Raw genomic sequence first — 19,155 nt, forward strand, 5'->3', positions numbered from 1 at the left:
TCTGGAAGCTTTAACCTGGATAAATGGACCTGAAAAACCTAAATGAATGGTAAAATCGTATTTATTCAATTTAAATGAAAATAACCGCAAAGAAACCGACCGGTCGGCAAAGAAAAGAGAAAAGAAGAGCAAAGAAAGGTATCTATATAGGATTTATGCTCTATATAACTCTATATAACTCTATGTAACTCTATGTAACTCTATGTAACTCTATGTAACTCTATGTAACTCTATGTAACTCTATGTAACTATATAACTCTATATAATTCTATATAACTCTATATAACCACGCATACTACCACATTCAATCAATAAAAATCCCACTAAAACCAGGAACCACCGCGTACCTGCTGAATGTATGATGTGAAACAAAACAAAAAAAAACACAAAACAAAAATCACACCACCAAGTAGAGTAAAAGAATAGGAGTCCCTAACCTACCTATGTAACTAAATTACCTTATGCCCTAGCCTACCTATATAATAAATTAATTTTTACCTCACCTACCTATGCTTCATTAACTTAACTCAAGACTCATGAAGAAAGAGAAAAAGGAGTAAAACAGAACATAAAATACTACCACACAAACAAACATGATGTATGTATGTATGTATGAGACCGTTAAAAAACCCACCTAAAATTAAAAAAATACCACCTACAATCATTCAAACCACCTACAATCATTCAAACCACCTACAAACATGCAAACTCTATATAACTCTATATAACACTATATAACTCTATATAACTCTATATAACTCTATATAACTCTATATAACTCTTTATAACTCTTTATAACTCTATATAACTCTATGTAATAAAATAAATAAAAATAAAAAAATTTTTAAAATAAAATAAATGAGATCAGACAGACTGCTTCAAGCGAGGCAGAATGCTGATTTGATTTTCATGTTGTCTCAGCTCCTCTATTTATACTCGTACATCATACATACCATACATTCTCATCATTTCAATCATTCGCATCAGTAAAAAACTTGTTTAATGTATATACTGCACTATTATACAGTCTTAACCACAATGCTAACCGTACTAAATTGAAGTCATCGAACGAACGCCTTCGAAACTTTCTGGTTGGCTGGTTGAATCTGCTATATTGCTTTTCATATAAACATATAATCTAATATAATATAATTTAATTATTTGTATACATGGATTCCAGTCACTTTATATATATATAATAAAAATTCATTATAAAAGCAACAGTAATCAGTGCTATATATGTAAGCACGCAGTTCAAATTTTTCGGGGAGAATTCAAAATTGTTTGAGACCACACCTCGCTTAACATCCAAGCCGAGCTAAGCCAATATGCATAGATTTAAAAGCGCTTTTATGTTAATATTTTGCTCGCTATATTTATATATTTTATAAATTCATTATAAAAAACAACAGTAGCCATTACTATATATGTACGCACGCAGTTCAAATTTTTCGGGGAGAATTCAAAATAGTTTAATACCACACCTTGCTTAACATCCGATTCCAAGCCGAGCCAAGCTGAGCCAATATGCATAGATTTATAAGCGCTTTTATATTAAAATTTTGCTCGCTTTTTAAACGAATATCCCAATATAACAAATTCTCCATCCTATTTTAACTTTCTTTGATGCTTTTTAATCAGTCAGGTCACAAAAATCATTATCGATATCGCAACGAAATCAATTTGAAATTTTTTTTTAATTATTGATAAAATTTTTAAATTGTTGATAAAAATAACTAGTATATATAGGGTAGTAAAACGTTTAAAATTTTTTGAGAAAATTCAAAATAATTTGAGACTACACCATAACACAATTGTACAATTTGAATGTGTAAATACAACATTATAAATGTATTATAACTACGTGTATATATCTATCTATTTCTTTATTTAGTTCTGCCTGTGTATGATACAGTGAATCAAGCTGGTAGACTTTTACCAGATTTACGGGCTACTCAACCTCCTTAGCATGAAAATTATTAATGTATTAGTAATGGAGATATGGATATAACTCTGCGATTAGTAAATTAAGCTAGCACAAATTTACAAAGAGATTTTTTATATAAATATATTAATGCATGTTAGATCAATCAGAAGGTCAGAATTCTGTTTGCTAACATCATACCGAAAAAAAATCATAAAAAATATTTCACAGGTTCTGCCATCATTGGATGTATGTGTAACAGAAAATCAACACAAAATAACATCAACTCGAAACTCTGTTAGAATTGAGAAAATAAACTTACAATTTCTGCAACAATTTGAATAGAAACAAAGTGAATCTGAAAAGATTGGATAGAATTTCGAGAAGCAATGTTTGGACTAAGACATGAAAGCGTCACTGAAGTCACCACACGAAATCTACCCACGACCATCATCATCATCATAATCACCATCATCATCGTCGTCATAATGTTATAATCACCATCCCCATCATCATCATCAATTATGCAACAATTTAAAAAAGTTCAGAATTTATTCCCGCCAAGAGCAAGGATCCAGTATGGGACTTTGATGAAGGATGGGATGTAATCCGCTATCCAGTACCCTTGGTGGCTCAAGAGGTAGGATAGTGACCGGAAATTTGCCGGCATTCCCCCTAAAAAATATTCATCATCATCATTAATATTATCACCAACAACATAATTATCACTAAAAAAATATAAGTATTATTTTTATATAATCAATTATTTATCATATTTATGAATAATTAATAAATAATTATATATATATTATGATCTTTACCATCGATATCAGTGAACCCATATTCGTTTGCTAGATCAGTAGTTATCAAGACTTTCGCCGTTTTATTCATCATATTTTTGTCTAAAAACAGTAAATAATAGTTAATTAAAATAGTTTATTGAATAAATAACCAATTAATTAGTTACATAATTATACATAATTATATACATATATATATATCTACCAGCTGCTAAGTGACTGATGGCCAATCCGGCAAATTGAGTGCTTTCTGGGCCTCTTGTAAACATGGACTCCTGGTTGACATTATGAAATTATTTTCAATTTTTTAATAGCTATGAAAATAATTGAAATTTAATTACATTGTGTATTGTATTGTTTTTAATATATTAAAAGTTATAAAACTAATTAAAATTTTAATACATTGTGTATTTTAACATACATTCAGCAATGCAGTTATGCAATGGTCAAGAGAATTCATCAAAATAAAGCTGAAAATACAACTTTAACATACAAACAAAGAAATGAAACTACAAAACACCGATGAATAAAAAAATAGATTAAAAAAAACCATTTTCTTGAAAACAACATCCTGTTCCTTGTGCTCCTTGGCCTCTGTCAACATTTTGTCCACGAGTTCAGTTTTGACAGCCCCAGGCCATAAACTAACGCAGCAGACGTTATGTTCTCTCAACTCTATCCCACAGTCAACAGCCATTCTATCACACTGCAGGTTGGTTGTGTGGTTGATTGATTTATCTAATCCTAATCACACAATTAACCAATCATTCAAGCAATGAATCATACTCTCAATGAATCATACTCTCAACCAATCATACAACCAACACGCACCAAAAAAAATGAAAAAAATAAAACCTACAGCTTCCTTTCCAATCCCATAGGCCACATTAAAGACGTACCTGAGCCCCCCGCCAGAGGAAATATTCACAATCAGGCCTTTTTTACGAGGCACCATCATTTTCGCTGCGTACACAGTGCAGATGTAATGGTTTCTGACCAAATGATATAATAAAATAATAACACAAACAAAAATGAATGATCTTTTTTTAAAAAAATTAAATATATTTCACCTGAGTCCCACATTATTTACGTCGTCCCAAACTCCTATTGGCTGCTCCCAGAAGGCCTTGCCCCGATTTTCAGCTAAGACCTAAATAAATAAAAAATCAAAATTTTAATAACAACAAGAATAACAAAACAACTGAGAACTATAATAATAGTTCTGTAATAATAATAATAATAATAATAATAATAGCACCAGGATAAGTAAAAAAAATTCAGTGAAAAGACTAATTAAAATACAATAAATTCATAATAATATAGAAATATTCAACATAGAAAAACAAAATACTCTTTAAATAATAATTAAAATAAAATAAATTCATAATAATATAAAAATATTCAACATTTATGAATGAAAAAAAAAACCTTTCATTACATTTACAGCCGAATAAGCATTATTAACGAGGACATCCAACTGCCCATTTTGTTCTTTCTCGATGCGATCAAACAAATTTTTTATGTCCGAATCTTTCGAATGGTCACACTGTACAGGTATGCATCTGCCTGCTTGGGCCTCAACCTAATAAAAAAAAATGGCATTTATGGTGCTTTTACACACACACACACATGCACACACTCACACTAACACACACAAATACGCAATAATACATACGCACTATCACATACAAATGCACAAATTTTAATATCAAACATTAAACAAAAATTTATCTGATAAAAATTTAGTAACTTCTTTAGCAGTATCCCTCAAAGAACCGACATCTTTGCTTGATTTCTTGTCCAATGTTCTTCCTGTTAATAAAATTTGTATTCCATTATTTATGAATTTATGAATGACCTAAAATAATTAAATAATTATAATAATTTTTTATTATAATATTAATAAAATACTCATCAATGAAACCATTTTCATTGGAACATGGCACATGATAAAATTTGAAGAATTTGATTAAAGTATATTCTAAAAAAAAATTAAAATTAAAAAACCGGTAATATAAACGATTGCCCCGGCCTTTGCCAACTGCAGTGCGATTCCTTTGCCGATCCCTCTGCTGGCACCTGTCACAAGACACACCTTACCACTTAAATCAACTTTTTTGGAGGACATTTTTAAAACGAAAATTATATTTGTGAATGTTCTGGCATTAAGTTATAACTCATAACCTTTAAAATTTAATTAATTCGTCCGCAACACTCCAAAACTTTAGTGAGAAGTTCAAACTGGAGTGTTAATTTTTGGGTCACATTAAGTCATTAAGAAAGCAGTTTTAAAAGTAAATGTAAATATAGCTTGGGGCCAGGGCCGCCCATACCTTTAAAATACTAAAGGGCAAACAGACTTTCTAAAATTGCTTTTTCGACGTTTTAAACTGTTTATTCCTTTTTTAAATCATTCATTCTTATAAATAAAAACGTTTTCACAAATTTTAAATTTCGGTTCTATAATTTTGATTGTTTTAGTTTTATTTCAATTCATGTAATCATGTGTGAAACTTTTTTTAATTTAAATGCCACTTTCTGCTGCATGCATTTAGAACCTAAATTAACTTTTAACCATAAAATGTTCATGCTACCCTTTTTGTTACTTCTTAATTTGTAATTCTTGTTAATTGATATTATTTTGTTCGTCTATCCTTATATTTAATTTCTGTTTTATTGTAACAACAATTTTACTAGATAAAAGATAGAGTATTTTACTATTTTTTTTACAACAATCAATTATTATGTGGAATTGACAATTTTTTTCTCTTATACAAAAACAACACCAACCAACTAATTAAGAATATTTACTAATAATCAACTAACCAGCCAGTAACTGGGGCAGGCCATCTTTTCATTTTCATCAACCAGCAGGTTCAAGTAACAAGCAGATTGTCAAATGGATTGCAATGATGCCTATTATGATAAAAAAAACGAGGGCAAACGAAAAAATCCAAAAAAAAGACAACACATAGAAACGCCAGAGGAGCGTGAAGCACGTCTTTTGCGATTGCGTGAGTGTCGTCTGAGAGAAACGGCCGATCAACGTGAAGCTCGTTTGTCATATCAGCGTAACTACCGTGAAAAAGAAACTATGGAACAGCGTAAAGCCCGCCTCTCATATATGCGAGACTATCGTCAAAAGGAAACTTCTGAAGAACGTGAGAGTCGTCTTTTGTATTTAAAAAAGTATAGAGAGGCAGAAACTTATGAGGAACGTGAAGCTCGTCTGTTATATATGCGAGAATATCGGCTCTCAGAGACAGCTGAGCAGAGAAAATCTCGTCTCTTATATTTGAAAAATTACAGACAGAAACGTGAAACTGGTTCCTTGAAAGGGGAAGAGTGTGATAATAATGTGTCTAGATCTAAATATAAGACTACTAAATCAGCCAATCAACGTTGGGGTCGCCCTAAAAAAAAACTTAAAGAAGAAGGGAAACAAGATATTGGTCAGAAACAATTTAACAGCAAGTCATCTACAATTTTATCAAAAGATTTGTTCATGACAAAAGTACAACTATTTTTTTATACTTTTTGTTTTTTCAATAGATACAGTTGTTTTTAAAGAATTATTTCAACCTTCATATTACAATTTATATGATCTTATTAAAAACTTTCTTAATGTATCTTATCATCAGATTGAAAAAAATTTATCCAATCGTCAAGCATTTCAGACTGAAAACACTGAATCAATCACAATTGAAACCATTTGTGATAATTTTGAACTGAAGCCCTATAATTCGACTAGTTTAGAATCTCTCACACCTACTTCAAAGCCAAACAAAACTCTTCCCACTTTGGCTTTGAACATGGGGAGAATTATATTTGATAATGATGATGCTCACCAACCGGAGCAAGTTAACGATGTTTGTGTTTTTGTATTTCATTTGAATATTTTTCAAAAACTGTATTCATAACTGAACTCTATCTATATTATATGGTGCAAGGAAGGCCTAAAAACTTTGATGTTATCTACATTTTATTTTGTATATTTGGGGTCCAATCATTCATTTAAAAAATACAATATAAGATAATGAAATGTCAAGGTCACCACCATGCCTTGGTATGGTGTGTTTTATTTGTTGTATGTGAAAAATATTTTTATTTATTATAAATAATATATTTTTCATATTTCATTTTGCTTATAATTTTCAAGATATTTAGGAGAAACACTCCACCCAGAGTGGTCATTGAAAACAACGGGCTGGTAAAATTTGAAGATGTAGAAGCTTGCAATTACCTGATTTCAAATGGAAAAAATGATGATTGTAACTTGGTGGAGTTTAAAAAATTATCGGCACAGAAGGACGAATTATTTGGAGATGAAAAGCTAAAATTGAATAAAGTTTCGGTGAAGTGTGAGGAGATGATGGTTACAGCTACTGGTGTGACAATTGTAAAAGAAGATGCAGACGACCATGGGGCTACTAAACATGAGGAAATTACAATTTTAGATCTTCCATACGTGGATGAAAGTGAACTATCAAATTATTGTTCAGAGGACAACTTGTTTTGCAATGAAGAACAAACGAATGCAACAAACATAAACTGTAAAATTTGCAATGAACGTTTCTCAAACATGGATATTTTATTAATTCACAGTGAAACACACGCCGACATGATAACGTGCATACAAAACGCATGCAATGAATCATTCATCGGTGACAGATATTTAGACATGCACTTGAAAAAACATGCACATGATGAATCATTCGACAGCGGTCTAGGACAATCCTACATCTCAGAAAAGACTGAAGCAAAAGAAATGCAACAGTAAAGTCTCTTTATGTGCAATGGTTATTTAATATTTCTTTATCTTTCACTAAAACATTTAATTTTTTGTTGAATTTTTGTATTACAAGAGATGTGTTTAATGATTAAATGAAATTTTTCAACGCTAATTTGTTTGCTTATTTTTTATTCATTCAGACTTCAGTAGCGAAATTGGATTGTTGTAAATGACAACTGAAATGATAATCAAAGGATTGAGAATTAAGGCTCTAATTCCAAATGCTCATATCCTTGTCAAAATGAAATTCTCTGACATGAAAAAGACAAAACGCTTATATTGTATATTAGACGTATGTCAATATAAAACCATTCCACGCCAAATAATGATAATACTATTTCTTAGAAATTTGTTTGAAGAAATAAAAAGTTATATCAGTCACCTAACTCAATTTTAAAATTTATAAATGGGCTCAAATAAAATTATTATCAAAGAAAGTTGAATAAGGAAGAAAAAAAGGATGGTCAATAATGCTATATAGACTGATGAATATAAAATACAATTTCATATAATTTAGTAATAGACATAAGTATATTAATAAACAGTTTAAAAGTAAATCAAACGTTATATCCAAAAAATGTCATGAGCCATTGTGGTACTTTGACAAACGACGGAATGAACATAGCCAACCAAGGCCAACCGTGAATCTTTAATAGGAAGGATATTGATCTGAAATCCGCTGGCAATTGATCTGAGGACATAAATCGATTATAATAATGGTAATATCAATCATAATAATGGTAATAACAGTGGTTTTAAAGTTTTTTAAATGCCAAACCATCAATATCTTTGAATCCGTATTCTTTTGCCAAGTCAGTCGTCAGTAAAACTTGGCCCGATTTTCTCATCACCGATTTGTCTGTGTGTGATCGGCGAATGAATGATTTTTCTATTGGAAATTATTTCGAATCGAAATTATTACTTCATATAGAATGAGTTTTTTTCCCGTAATGTGTCAAAATAATTGAAATATTGCTTAAATGAAGCAGACAATAAACTACTTAAAATAAAATAAATAAATAAAACAAAACAATTAGAAGTAATTTTAACAAAACCAATTTCAAAAAGGACAATTAAATCACGCTTCATCAAATTCGACTGATGGTTTTGTTGATACCATGGATATGCGAGGTTAATACACGAGGATTTAATGTTCTACAGATATAAATGTGTAAATGTTCTACAGACAGTGTAAAGCAACAACAGACATTGTAAAGCAACAATATAAATGACAGTCTCGTTCCATACTTATCTCTTTCTCTCTCTCCCAAATCGCTATCTCTCGGAAATAAGGAATGATCATAATCATCATTCCTACTTCTTTGCAAAAGTTTTAAAAATCTTCAGGTGACATAAATTCAACGGAGAAAGAAAATCAAACGAAAAATTAAATGAACAGAGACAAATAAAATACCAGATGCTAAATGGACAACGGCGATTCCCGTGAACTGACTGCTCTCTGCTCCAGTCAGCATCAACTCCTTAATTTTATTTTACCCATTCATTTTTCTTTATTACAGTTATATAACTATTATAATGTATAATATATATAATATATAACTGTTATATAATAATTATAAAAATTTTACCATAATTAACATTTAAAAATTTTCTTTTTATAATAATTATAAAAGTTTTCCAGACAACAAACCAATTTTTTGGTTGCCTTACAGTTAGATTCATATCTTTCAAACTCGGCAATGTACATTCTCTCAATGAGTTCCATTCTGACGACGCCTGGACACAAACTAACGCAGCAGACGTTGTGTTTTTGAAGTTCTCTGGCCAAACTGACCGACAATTTGTCGCACTATCGTTTGATGGTGTTTTTGTGGAAATTTTGTTTGAAATTTGGTTTCGAAAGACCAATATGAAACCGATTTACATTGTGAATTAATATTTTTTTTCATTTATAGCTGTTAGAAAAAGTTGTTTCAAATGAGAACTTTACAAGTACATATATAGTCGTATTGATCACAAACTTAAGACTTTGCTAAGCTATAGAATATGAAGAAAAAAAATGTTTCACCCTGGAATTTTTTAAAATTTTCTAACAAAGTTATGTACTAACAATTTCTTTACGAACGTTGATAGCCAAGTTATCGGCGTCCTTGACATTGCCACTTGATGAAATGTTTATTAAGAGGCCCCTCTTCCTCGTTACCATCAATTTGGCCGCTCGTGCATTGCATAAGTAGTGGTTTCTTCAATCAATCAATCATTCATTCAACCAATCTATCCATCAATCTATTTATCAATCAACCAATCAATCAAATAGGTTTATAAGGAACGAGTGCACCCAAATCAGCTTTGCAAATTAAAATGATTATAAGTATAGGTGCTACCCATAAAGAATGTCACACTTTAAGAGGGGTGAGCCCAAAAATTTGACAGTTTGTCACAAGGGAAAAGGGGTTAAAATCTCACGTGATTCCCCTTTTTGTTTTGTCCTTGTTCAATTTAGGAAAGATATTAACATATAATAAAAGGGATAATAAAATAAAACAGTAAAGTTACCAAAGTCATCAATTGTTATCATTTTTTGTTTGACAACCTTTGAAAATTTTAAAACATTTTTAAAATTTTGTAAAAGATACCACACCTTAATGCGACGTTGTTAACGGCATCCCAGAGTTCTACCGGATGCTCCCAGAATGATTTGCACAACTTTTCCTCCGGAATCTGCGAAAATAAAAGTTCAAACTTGGGCGGCGCGATAGCTTAGTGGTTAAGACGCCTGGTTCTGCTTTTGCAGTGACTGGATTCGAATTCAATCACATTCGCTGTGTGCGTGTATGTGTGTGTGCGTGCGTGTGTGTGTGTTGTTGCTACATTTAACTGAGAGTTAAGAGAAAAAAAGAGACAAAAATAAAATTTATGTTGAAATATATTTCAAATGAGAAGTTATTGATAATAGAATCCTTTGTACAATAATTTAAATGATTTAAGTTGGTAAAGTAATTTTTATCCAACTTGAACGGCCGCATAATTATTGTTGACTAGAACATCAAGTTGCCCATCCTGCTCTAAATCTATCCTCTCAAACAAGTTTCGGATATCTCTGTAGGACGAAAAATCGCATTGTATGGCCAGGCATTTGTTAGACTTTGAGTCAATCTTGAATGATTTGTTGGGTGGTGATTAGTTTATTTGGAGATGTATTATTTGTATTTGTTAATTTATTTGTTCGTTCGAGCGTTCATTCACTCGTTCGTCTGTACGTTTATTTGCTTAATAAAAACATTAAGTTTTAATGTTTAACTTGCTTTTTAAACGAAGAAAAAATGTTTCAAACCTCTTTAGCGATACTCTGTAAGTAAGATTCTTCACTGTTTTCATCCGTCTGACGAGTTCCACCTAAGAAAGATTTTCTAAATCGATAATGTTTATTGCGATCTCCTCTGTATAAATTTAATCAATAATAATGGGTTTCTACTAAAGAAAAAGAAAGAAAACACACAAACACAGAAGGTGATGAAATAGAGAGAGAGAGAGAGAGAGAGAGAGAGAGAGAGAGAGAGAGAGAGAGAGAGACAGACAGACAGACAGACGGGCAGACACATGTACTGTACAGTGAAAAACAGACAAAATAAAGATAAAGGATAAATAATTTTATAACATTTTTTATAACATTCAAACGTTTCATAATATATTTGAATCTTTTCATAATATATTTGAATCTTTTCATAATAAATTTGAACAAATTTTCCAAATAACTTCTAACTAGTTATATAAACCGTCGCTCCGGCTTTCACCAATTGCTTAGCTATTCCTTTCCCAACACCTCTATTGCTAACTCCGACGACGAGACAAATCAACCCATTTAAACTCACAGCTTTTTTCTTAAACATTTTATAATTATAAAATCAAAACAATAAGAGGTTTATTGCTAAAATAATTAAATACTGATACAATATTTTTCATTTTTCGGAAATTAAAACGCATATGTTAGCACGTTAATAAGATTATGCAGTCACAAAAAATGTCAACATTGTTAAAGATCCTATACTTGTTGCTTCTTTAATAGATTTCAACACAATAGCTAAAGCAATAATATAGCGTTTGTGCACACACATTTACACACACACACGCACGCACACACACGCACGCACACACACGCACGCACACACACAACTCTGGAGACAGCAATAACAATGACAATGGTAATAACACAAACAACTAATAAACAATAAAAAATAACAACAACAACATCAACAATGATAATAATAATAATAACATCATCAACAATATTATTAATAAAAATTGATAGTAATAGTAGCAACAACAATAGCATTAACAAGGCAATAGGAAACTTAACCAAACAATAAAACCAAGACAATTGATAAAAATAAATCTTCAAGCCCATGGTAATACGTTATACGAATCCATGGATATTCGAATCTCTTTTTAATTGTAATATGTAATAGCCAATATGCAATTGAATTAGAAATTCTACCCTGGCTAATAATATTTAAATCTTTCTTTTTATTCTTCACCGTGTTAAGGAACTACGTTTTGCACACTTTTAAAACGTTTTGTCTGATTGATTTTTTTACATGTGCCTTAATGAGAGATAATAATTAATTGGAATGACGTCAGTGATACGTCATTAAAGTTTTGTGCTTGGTAATAGAAATATATCCATGAAAAAGGCAAGTAAAATATTTATTCAGTACAATCAGCATTATAGTTCATTAAAATGGTACTTGAGAGGAGTTTGATACTCGTCAATATCAGACTAAGTAAGTATATTAGTTGAATGCACATACATCCATGGTTGAATGAAAATGAAACAACACTTTTAAAACGACGATTGTCTAAGATTTGTTAACAGAATATGATTGCGGGTTTAAACATCTGTTACAAAATGTGTTTCATTTATATCAGGTAAAGGTTGAATGTTTTTAAATCAATTTTTAAAGTGTATTTTTCAGGGGCGTCATTTCAGATTTTGGTTGGGGGGGCGAACTTATGTGGTCTATGACTTAGCATGTAACATATATATATATATATATATATATATATATATATATATATATATATATATATATATATATATATATATATAAATATATTAATAAAGATCACGGCGTTTCTTACAGTACTCAATCTATATGATAGTTTCTCGATTCTTCGAATAATTCTCCGATCTACTAAACTTAACTTGTTAATGCTGTTAACAAAATTCCTATTTACAGAAGATGTTATTATCTACATGTACGCATATAGTAGGGTACTATTTCCACTACCTAGTCTCGTCAGTGCAACATTATAATAAATTTTACATTTTAAAAGTTTTTAAAATTTCAAAATTTTTAAAGTTTTGAAATTACTAAATTATATATCCTATATATATCCTTTTTACAAAGAATTTAGAATTAACACTTTTATAATTTATAATTTTAATATTTTATAATTTTTCTTGCCTCCCCCCAAATGACGCCTCTGGTATTTTTGAGTTTATGAATACCATTCTCTTTTCATTCATCATGAAGTCTACAATACAAAACAAGCTGCAAGCTGATAAACAGATTGATTAATTTTATTGAATATGATTTGTTTCACAAACATGGGAAATAATACATATGATGCACGTTTTCATTTTTCAAAGTTAACTTTTATCGTCTAAACCTTTTAGACCTTTAAAATGAAGCAGTTTTTAAAGAAGCATTGATGAAGCGCTACGAAAAAAAAAAATAATCTTACGTTACCAGATTCACATTTCTTTAACAATTTTAGATAACCGCGTGGTTTTGTTTTTTCGTTTTGACAAATTTTTTCTCCAAACTTAACGAATCCTGAAAAATGGTCAACAGAAAACGAAAGGTAGAATTCTTCATTTGTTGAATTTGTTTGTTAAATCGTTTAATTTTAGGTAGCATTCTTGTAGTGTTACTTGTAGTTGAGTAGGCTGTCTTCCCTCTTTCTGATCTGGATGATTGTTCATTGGTTGTTTGCTTGATTGTTTGTTTGGTTGTTTGATTGATTGATTGTTTGATTGGTTGTTTGTTTGATTTTGATTGAGTGGTTGTTTGTTTGGTTTGATTGGCACTGGCCATAAATTAAAATTATTAACGAATATTTTTTTTTAGTTTAATAATTAACCTTTAATTTTTAATTTATTTTATATTAGTAATAGATTAATAATGTTTTATAATAAAATCTATATTAAATGATTAATTATAATCTCAATCATTTCAATCAATTAATCATGAAAATATTAATTAGTTGACCATAATTTTGAACGTTAGCACGAAGCTGGAGCCGCCGTGGCATTCATGTCTAGAGGGAGAGCATTGAAAAAGTTGCAACTAAGCTTATCTGACTTTCGGTAGTTATCAGTTGTTATTAATCATTTTATTTTATTATCTTTTTTTGTTTTAATTTTTTTCCATTTTAACATCAAATGAATATTTTTGATTATTTTTTTTAGTCTTTTTCTCTTTTATTACTAACACTCTCATAGTAGTAACATTTATTATAATTCATTATAATAATAGTAATATTAATAATTTAATAATAATTATAATTATTATTTTGATATGTTCTATTCAATAATTATTCTATCATTATCTTGTTGTTATGTTGTTTTTTGTAGTTTTCAAAAATTTAAAGAAAATAAAATTTTTTTTACAGAAAATTATGTATATTAAAAGGGATCTACCCCCAAGAACCGCGGCACCCCAAAAAAGCAGGCAAGGGAAGCACGGCGCCGACGACCTACTACCTAACCAAAGACATCCAATTCGTCATGCACGAACCAATTATAAAAAAATTCAGACAATACAAAGTACAAAATTGTTTTTTGTCTATGTATTTTTAGCGCTATGTATATGACACATGGTTGTTTAACTCTGTGGTTCTGTTTTTATTTTTGTCGAAATTTCTTCTCATAACCAAACAAATGGTTGTACAACTTAATGAGAAGTTTGAAAATTCATTTGAGGTGCTATAAACTAATGAGAGATTTGATTCAATGGCTTGCTGATCATGTTTCTGATTGATTAAATAAACATCTTTTCCTATTCTTTCTCTCCTTTCGAAGATTTTTGTAAGAAAATTGAAGCGGGCGGTTGACAAGAAGGACGTGCACCGAGAACAGAGGCTGAGAAACAGGAAACCAGAACTTACACTAGACCATATTGTAAAAGAGAGGTGATGATGATGATGATAATGATGATGAAGGTGATGATAATGACGATAATAATGATGGGGATGATGATGATGGTGATGATAATGGGGATGATGATGATGATGGTGATAATGATAATAATGATGGGGATGATGATAATGATGATGGGGATGATCATCCTTGAAGAGGTAATGATAATTATTAGTAATTAATAATAATAATGAATATCATAATTTTTTTTAATAAATTTTTTTTCTAGGTATCCCACCTTAGTTGATGCCATCAGGGATCTGGATGATGCCCTCTCCCTCTGCTTCCTATTCTCTAAAATGCCCAAAAATAAGAAGGTACACGCCGAACAAATCAAACTCTGCAGAAGACTGACAGGTATTTGAGACCCTTGTTTGTTTGTTTGTCTGCCTGTTTGTCTGTTTGTTTGCTTGTTTGTCTGTCTGTTTGTCTGTTTGTTTGTCCGTCTGTTTGTTTGTCTGCTTGTTTGTCTGTTTTCTAATGGTGATGTTGTTGGTAGTGTTAGTGTTGTTGTTGATGTTTTTTCATTGATGTGATGTGGTTTTTGTTGTGGTTTATGCTTTTTTTGTTTTTTTTGTTGCTGGTTAGTGGTGAACGTGCTTGCTGTGTGAACTTGTTCGTTGTGTGAACACGTTTGTTGTTTTCGTGAAAAAGTTTTTTAAACTCAATGTTGGTATTCTTATTATTATTCTTCTTATTGGTATTCTTTTTTCCCCAGTGGAATTCATGAACTATGTCATAGCATCTCGATCCCTAAGAAAGGTTTTTTCTAATTTTTGAAAAAAAAACTTTTATTTAACCCGTAATTATTACCATAATTACTTCTAATTATTACCATAATTACTTCTAATTATTACCATAATTACCTTCAATTATCACAATTAATATAGATACCAGATATTTGTAGCAATAAAAGTTTTACAAATTAAAATATGACACCACCAATGCCTTAAATACCAGGTATTCATCTCCATTAAGGGCATCTACTTTCAGGTCGAGGTCATGGGTCAGATCGTAACCTGGCTCAGTCCTCACAATGTTGCTTATACTGTAGGTATTTTTCTGGAATTGGTTTTTTCTTTTTGTATTTTGTATTTTTCATCTGTATTCGTTGTTTATTTGTTTGTATTTTTGGCATATGTGGTGGGAAAGTTTATTGTTTTGTTTGAATTGTATTTTTTGTATTGTTTTGTTATTCAATGTTTTTGTGTACTATCTTTGAATATTTTTATAGTATGGTGTGTGTGAGTTCTAATCAAAAAATGCTTTGTATGTTTTCTGTCATTGTATCATTTTATTTTCGTATTTCATTTTGTTGTTTGCTGAAGTGTAGTTCAATGCACTAGTTCTATTACTGTCATTATCTACAATATTGTTAGTAACAATAATAATAGTAAAATTCACTTTTAATCATTTCTACGTTTCTAAAAATAGCATCCAGTCAACGTCGACTACAGGATTATGTCAACTTTTGCCCAGTTCTCGTGCATCCTGCTGGGGTTCGTTAACTTTGCCCTATACAAATCCCTCGAACTGCATTACCCACCACAGGTCTTTACTGAGAGAGATTTATTTTGTTTTTCAAGTGACTTTCATTGTTGATTGAATGTATTACTATTTAAATGTTTATTATTATTATGAATTTAAATTTCATATTATAAACATTAATAATTTATATTATAAGCATTAATAATTTATATTTTTCAATTATTAATGATATTACTTTATGAAATTATTTCATAATAAATTGAGTGCAGGTGCAGTGAGGATTATGAGTCCGAAGATACGACTGAGGTCTGTTCCAAGCATGATCTAGCTACAGAGGTAACTATTATAATATATTTATATTATTGTATTTATATTATAATTATATCATAATAAAGAAATTTAATCTTTTATTTATAAATGTTTTTTTCAAATTTTTTAGATAATTATATTAATTATTTATTTGTCTGTATATCTGAAATAATTTTTTATTATTTATGGAAATTTTCTTTCTCTCTCTCTCTCTTTAGATCCTAGCATCTCTCACCACAGAGATGAGAGCAGACAATTATGAAATAATTATGGATAAATTTGAGGTAGCTAAATAGTTTTCATTATTATTATTATCATTATCATTGTCGTTTTTAAATTATTTATTTAAGAAATGTATATCATATGAAGAATATAAGTAGTGCATTAATATTAATAACAATAATAATAATAATAAATAATAATAGCAATAACAATAATAATAATATGACTTTCAATAATATTAATTATAATAAATTTAATTATAACGGTACTACTAACATAATTATTTTTCCAGATGAAATAGTTTCCATAAGATTATTATTAGGGCTGTTTTGATAAAGACAGCAAACATCACAATGCCGCTAAATTAAAAAACCATTCATTAATTCATCAATTCATTCAACAATGCATCCATTCATCGCAATGCTGCTAACAATATCACATCAGTGCCATAGTTTAGGATGGTAGTAAGTACCTAGACAGACATTAGCCAGTAGCATTAGTGACATTACATCATTACATCAATTTAGAATGGGTGTAAGTAGTTGGACAGACATTAACCAATGGCATTTATGACATTACATTTAATGCTAAAATTTAGAATGATGGTAACTCCAGAGAAGCCATGCAGGCTGAGGTGGAAAAGTTGGCGAATTTATTTTCCAAATTTAAATTCTTCCTCAATCGGGAAGTTGACAGGGAAACGTTCACGTTTGTCATCAGGTTTTATTTGGGGCTTTTTTTCTTCTTTTAGATCAATGAATTGAATAATTGAATTGAATACTCATTGAATGGATGAATGTTGGAATGAATGAATGATGGCGTGTTAGAGCAAAAGGGTGAATGTATGGTAGAAGAGATAAAAGATTGATTTGAATGAAGATATAAATGGAAAAAGAAACGAATTAAACAAATGGATAGAGCGAAAAAACGAACAAATGAATGAATGGTCGAATGAATGAATTAATAAATATTTTAATCGATTAAGTGATTGAATGAAAGAGCAACTCAGTGAATAAATAAATGTATGAATGAATGACAGAGCGTGTGGTGGAGAAGTATCTTGGTGCAAAACTGGCTTCCCAATTGGGGCCACATATGATTGTGACGATGAATCCATCACACATCAAGTCGTTGATAGGACAAATGTCAAGAATAATCTACTGAACAGGTTTTTGTTCTTAACCTTTTCGTTTGCCAGTCTTTTTTTGGTTTGAAAATAAGATCAAAAGTTGAAAAATGTCATTACCTATTGGCTATGTTACTTTTTGTTGCTTCTTAGACTAACAAAAAAAAATCAACTGCTTAAGTTAACTCCTCCTACATAGAAATTTTTTTTTTCCAAACAGACAGTACATTCAACCACAGTGGGTCGTGGACTGCCTCAACACCCGAACCATCCTACCCACGAAAGATTATCTCCCTGGAGCCACCCTTCCACCACATCTCTCACCATTCGTCGAGGAACAGGAGGGCGACTACATACCACCTGAAAAACTTAAATTGATGGGTTGGTTGGATGATTGGTTGGTTGGATGATTGGTTGGTTGGTTAGGTGGTTGTTTGGTTGTTGTTTTTGCGATGTTAGTTTTTTGTAATGATCTTTTTGAAATTTCATGAAAATTTTGTATTCAATTAACTTTGGGGGGGGGATATTTAGTTGACGGAAATTTAAAATTACTAAAAATTTAAAATTGAATAGTTTTTCGTTAAAATTGCACGTTGCCAGATTCAACAATAGCCACAAGAAGTATTGATACTGAGAGTTCAGACCAGCCTGAGAAAGCAAAGAATCCATCAGGGAAGCGAAAACTGACTCAAGAGAAACCAAAACCTGAAACGGTTTGTTCGAAACTTTCTTACTAATGAATGTTCTACCTTTTTTTGTTCTTAGACTCTTGTTTGTTTTGTGTAGCCTCATTCATTCATGTTACAATTGTAAATTAATTTCTGAATTTTCATGCCATTTCAACAGACTGTGTCTGAAGGTAAGGTGTTGAAGATAAGGCAAGCACAGAAGATGATGGAACAGAAGAACGAAGAGAGAAAACTCGCGGAAATGGCCATTCCAAAAAAGAACAAGAGACTCTACAACAAAATCAAACATTTGAATAAGAAGAGAACTCAGGAGGTTCCCCTTCATTCACTAATTCAATTTAAATGTTCAACGTTGATTGCGTTCTTATCAATTGCTACTAGCAGTGAATCTTTAAAGATGTTTTTGTTTTTTTTACTATTTTATTTATTTATTACGTTTGTTCATCCGAGTTTTTAATTATAAAGCATAAGCTGGAATTTTTTCACTTGCAGGCCTTGACACTAGCTAACAAAAGAAGAGCTTACGAAAACAACCTCAAAAAGCAGAAAACAAGCTTATGAACTGTTTAAATTATCTCTTTTGTTATGACAAATAAAATTTTTTATTCTTGCTTGCTGGTTTTGATGTTGTTTGAAGTGGTGT

The 19,155-nt window shown here is 30.5% G+C and overlaps 3 protein-coding genes across 3 annotated transcripts; 1 reads left to right on the top strand and 2 right to left on the bottom strand.

Moving 5' to 3' along the window:
* Positions 1 to 2,468: 2,468 nt before the first annotated feature.
* Positions 2,469 to 4,852, bottom strand: HELRODRAFT_83027 (hypothetical protein; the record flags this gene model as incomplete). Its single annotated transcript, XM_009023011.1, has 9 exons — positions 2,469 to 2,599; positions 2,746 to 2,826; positions 2,930 to 2,999; positions 3,275 to 3,430; positions 3,584 to 3,716; positions 3,795 to 3,874; positions 4,163 to 4,306; positions 4,475 to 4,536; positions 4,732 to 4,852. The coding sequence occupies 9 exons, from the start codon at positions 4,850 to 4,852 to the stop codon at positions 2,469 to 2,471; spliced, it is 978 nt and encodes a 325-aa protein (XP_009021259.1).
* Positions 4,853 to 7,039: 2,187 nt separating this feature from the next.
* Positions 7,040 to 11,367, bottom strand: HELRODRAFT_192551 (hypothetical protein; the record flags this gene model as incomplete). The annotated part of the gene is made up of 10 exons (XM_009023012.1): positions 7,040 to 7,523; positions 7,657 to 8,207; positions 8,295 to 8,375; positions 8,931 to 8,997; positions 9,168 to 9,326; positions 9,588 to 9,720; positions 10,119 to 10,198; positions 10,490 to 10,633; positions 10,812 to 10,873; positions 11,241 to 11,367. 9 exons carry the CDS (start codon positions 11,365 to 11,367, stop codon positions 8,074 to 8,076), a joined length of 987 nt encoding a protein of 328 aa, XP_009021260.1. The 3' UTR covers positions 7,040 to 7,523; positions 7,657 to 8,073.
* Positions 11,368 to 13,211: 1,844 nt separating this feature from the next.
* HELRODRAFT_185761 (hypothetical protein) lies at positions 13,212 to 19,123 on the top strand. Its single transcript, XM_009023013.1, has 16 exons — positions 13,212 to 13,342; positions 13,768 to 13,847; positions 14,153 to 14,306; positions 14,562 to 14,671; positions 14,908 to 15,035; positions 15,397 to 15,440; positions 15,639 to 15,728; positions 16,113 to 16,240; positions 16,442 to 16,502; positions 16,694 to 16,759; positions 17,296 to 17,417; positions 17,737 to 17,865; positions 18,044 to 18,204; positions 18,424 to 18,536; positions 18,670 to 18,825; positions 19,005 to 19,123. Exons 1-16 carry the CDS (start codon positions 13,322 to 13,324, stop codon positions 19,071 to 19,073), a joined length of 1,632 nt encoding a protein of 543 aa, XP_009021261.1. The 5' UTR covers positions 13,212 to 13,321; the 3' UTR covers positions 19,074 to 19,123.
* The last annotated feature ends 32 nt before the right edge of the window (positions 19,124 to 19,155 follow it).

This window comes from Helobdella robusta (genome assembly GCF_000326865.2).
Source record: "Helobdella robusta unplaced genomic scaffold HELROscaffold_34, whole genome shotgun sequence".
Lineage (NCBI taxonomy): Eukaryota > Metazoa > Annelida > Clitellata > Rhynchobdellida > Glossiphoniidae > Helobdella > Helobdella robusta.

Bases quoted from the DNA above. Each gene is read 5' to 3' on its own strand.
- HELRODRAFT_185761 (XM_009023013.1), top strand. From the start codon at position 13,322: ATGGTCAACAGAAAACGAAAG. The intron at 14,307-14,561 runs GTACAAAATTGT...CTCCTTTCGAAG, and splicing joins AAAAATTCAGACAATACAAA to ATTTTTGTAAGAAAATTGAA. The intron at 16,503-16,693 runs GTAACTATTATA...CTCTCTCTTTAG, and splicing joins AGCATGATCTAGCTACAGAG to ATCCTAGCATCTCTCACCAC.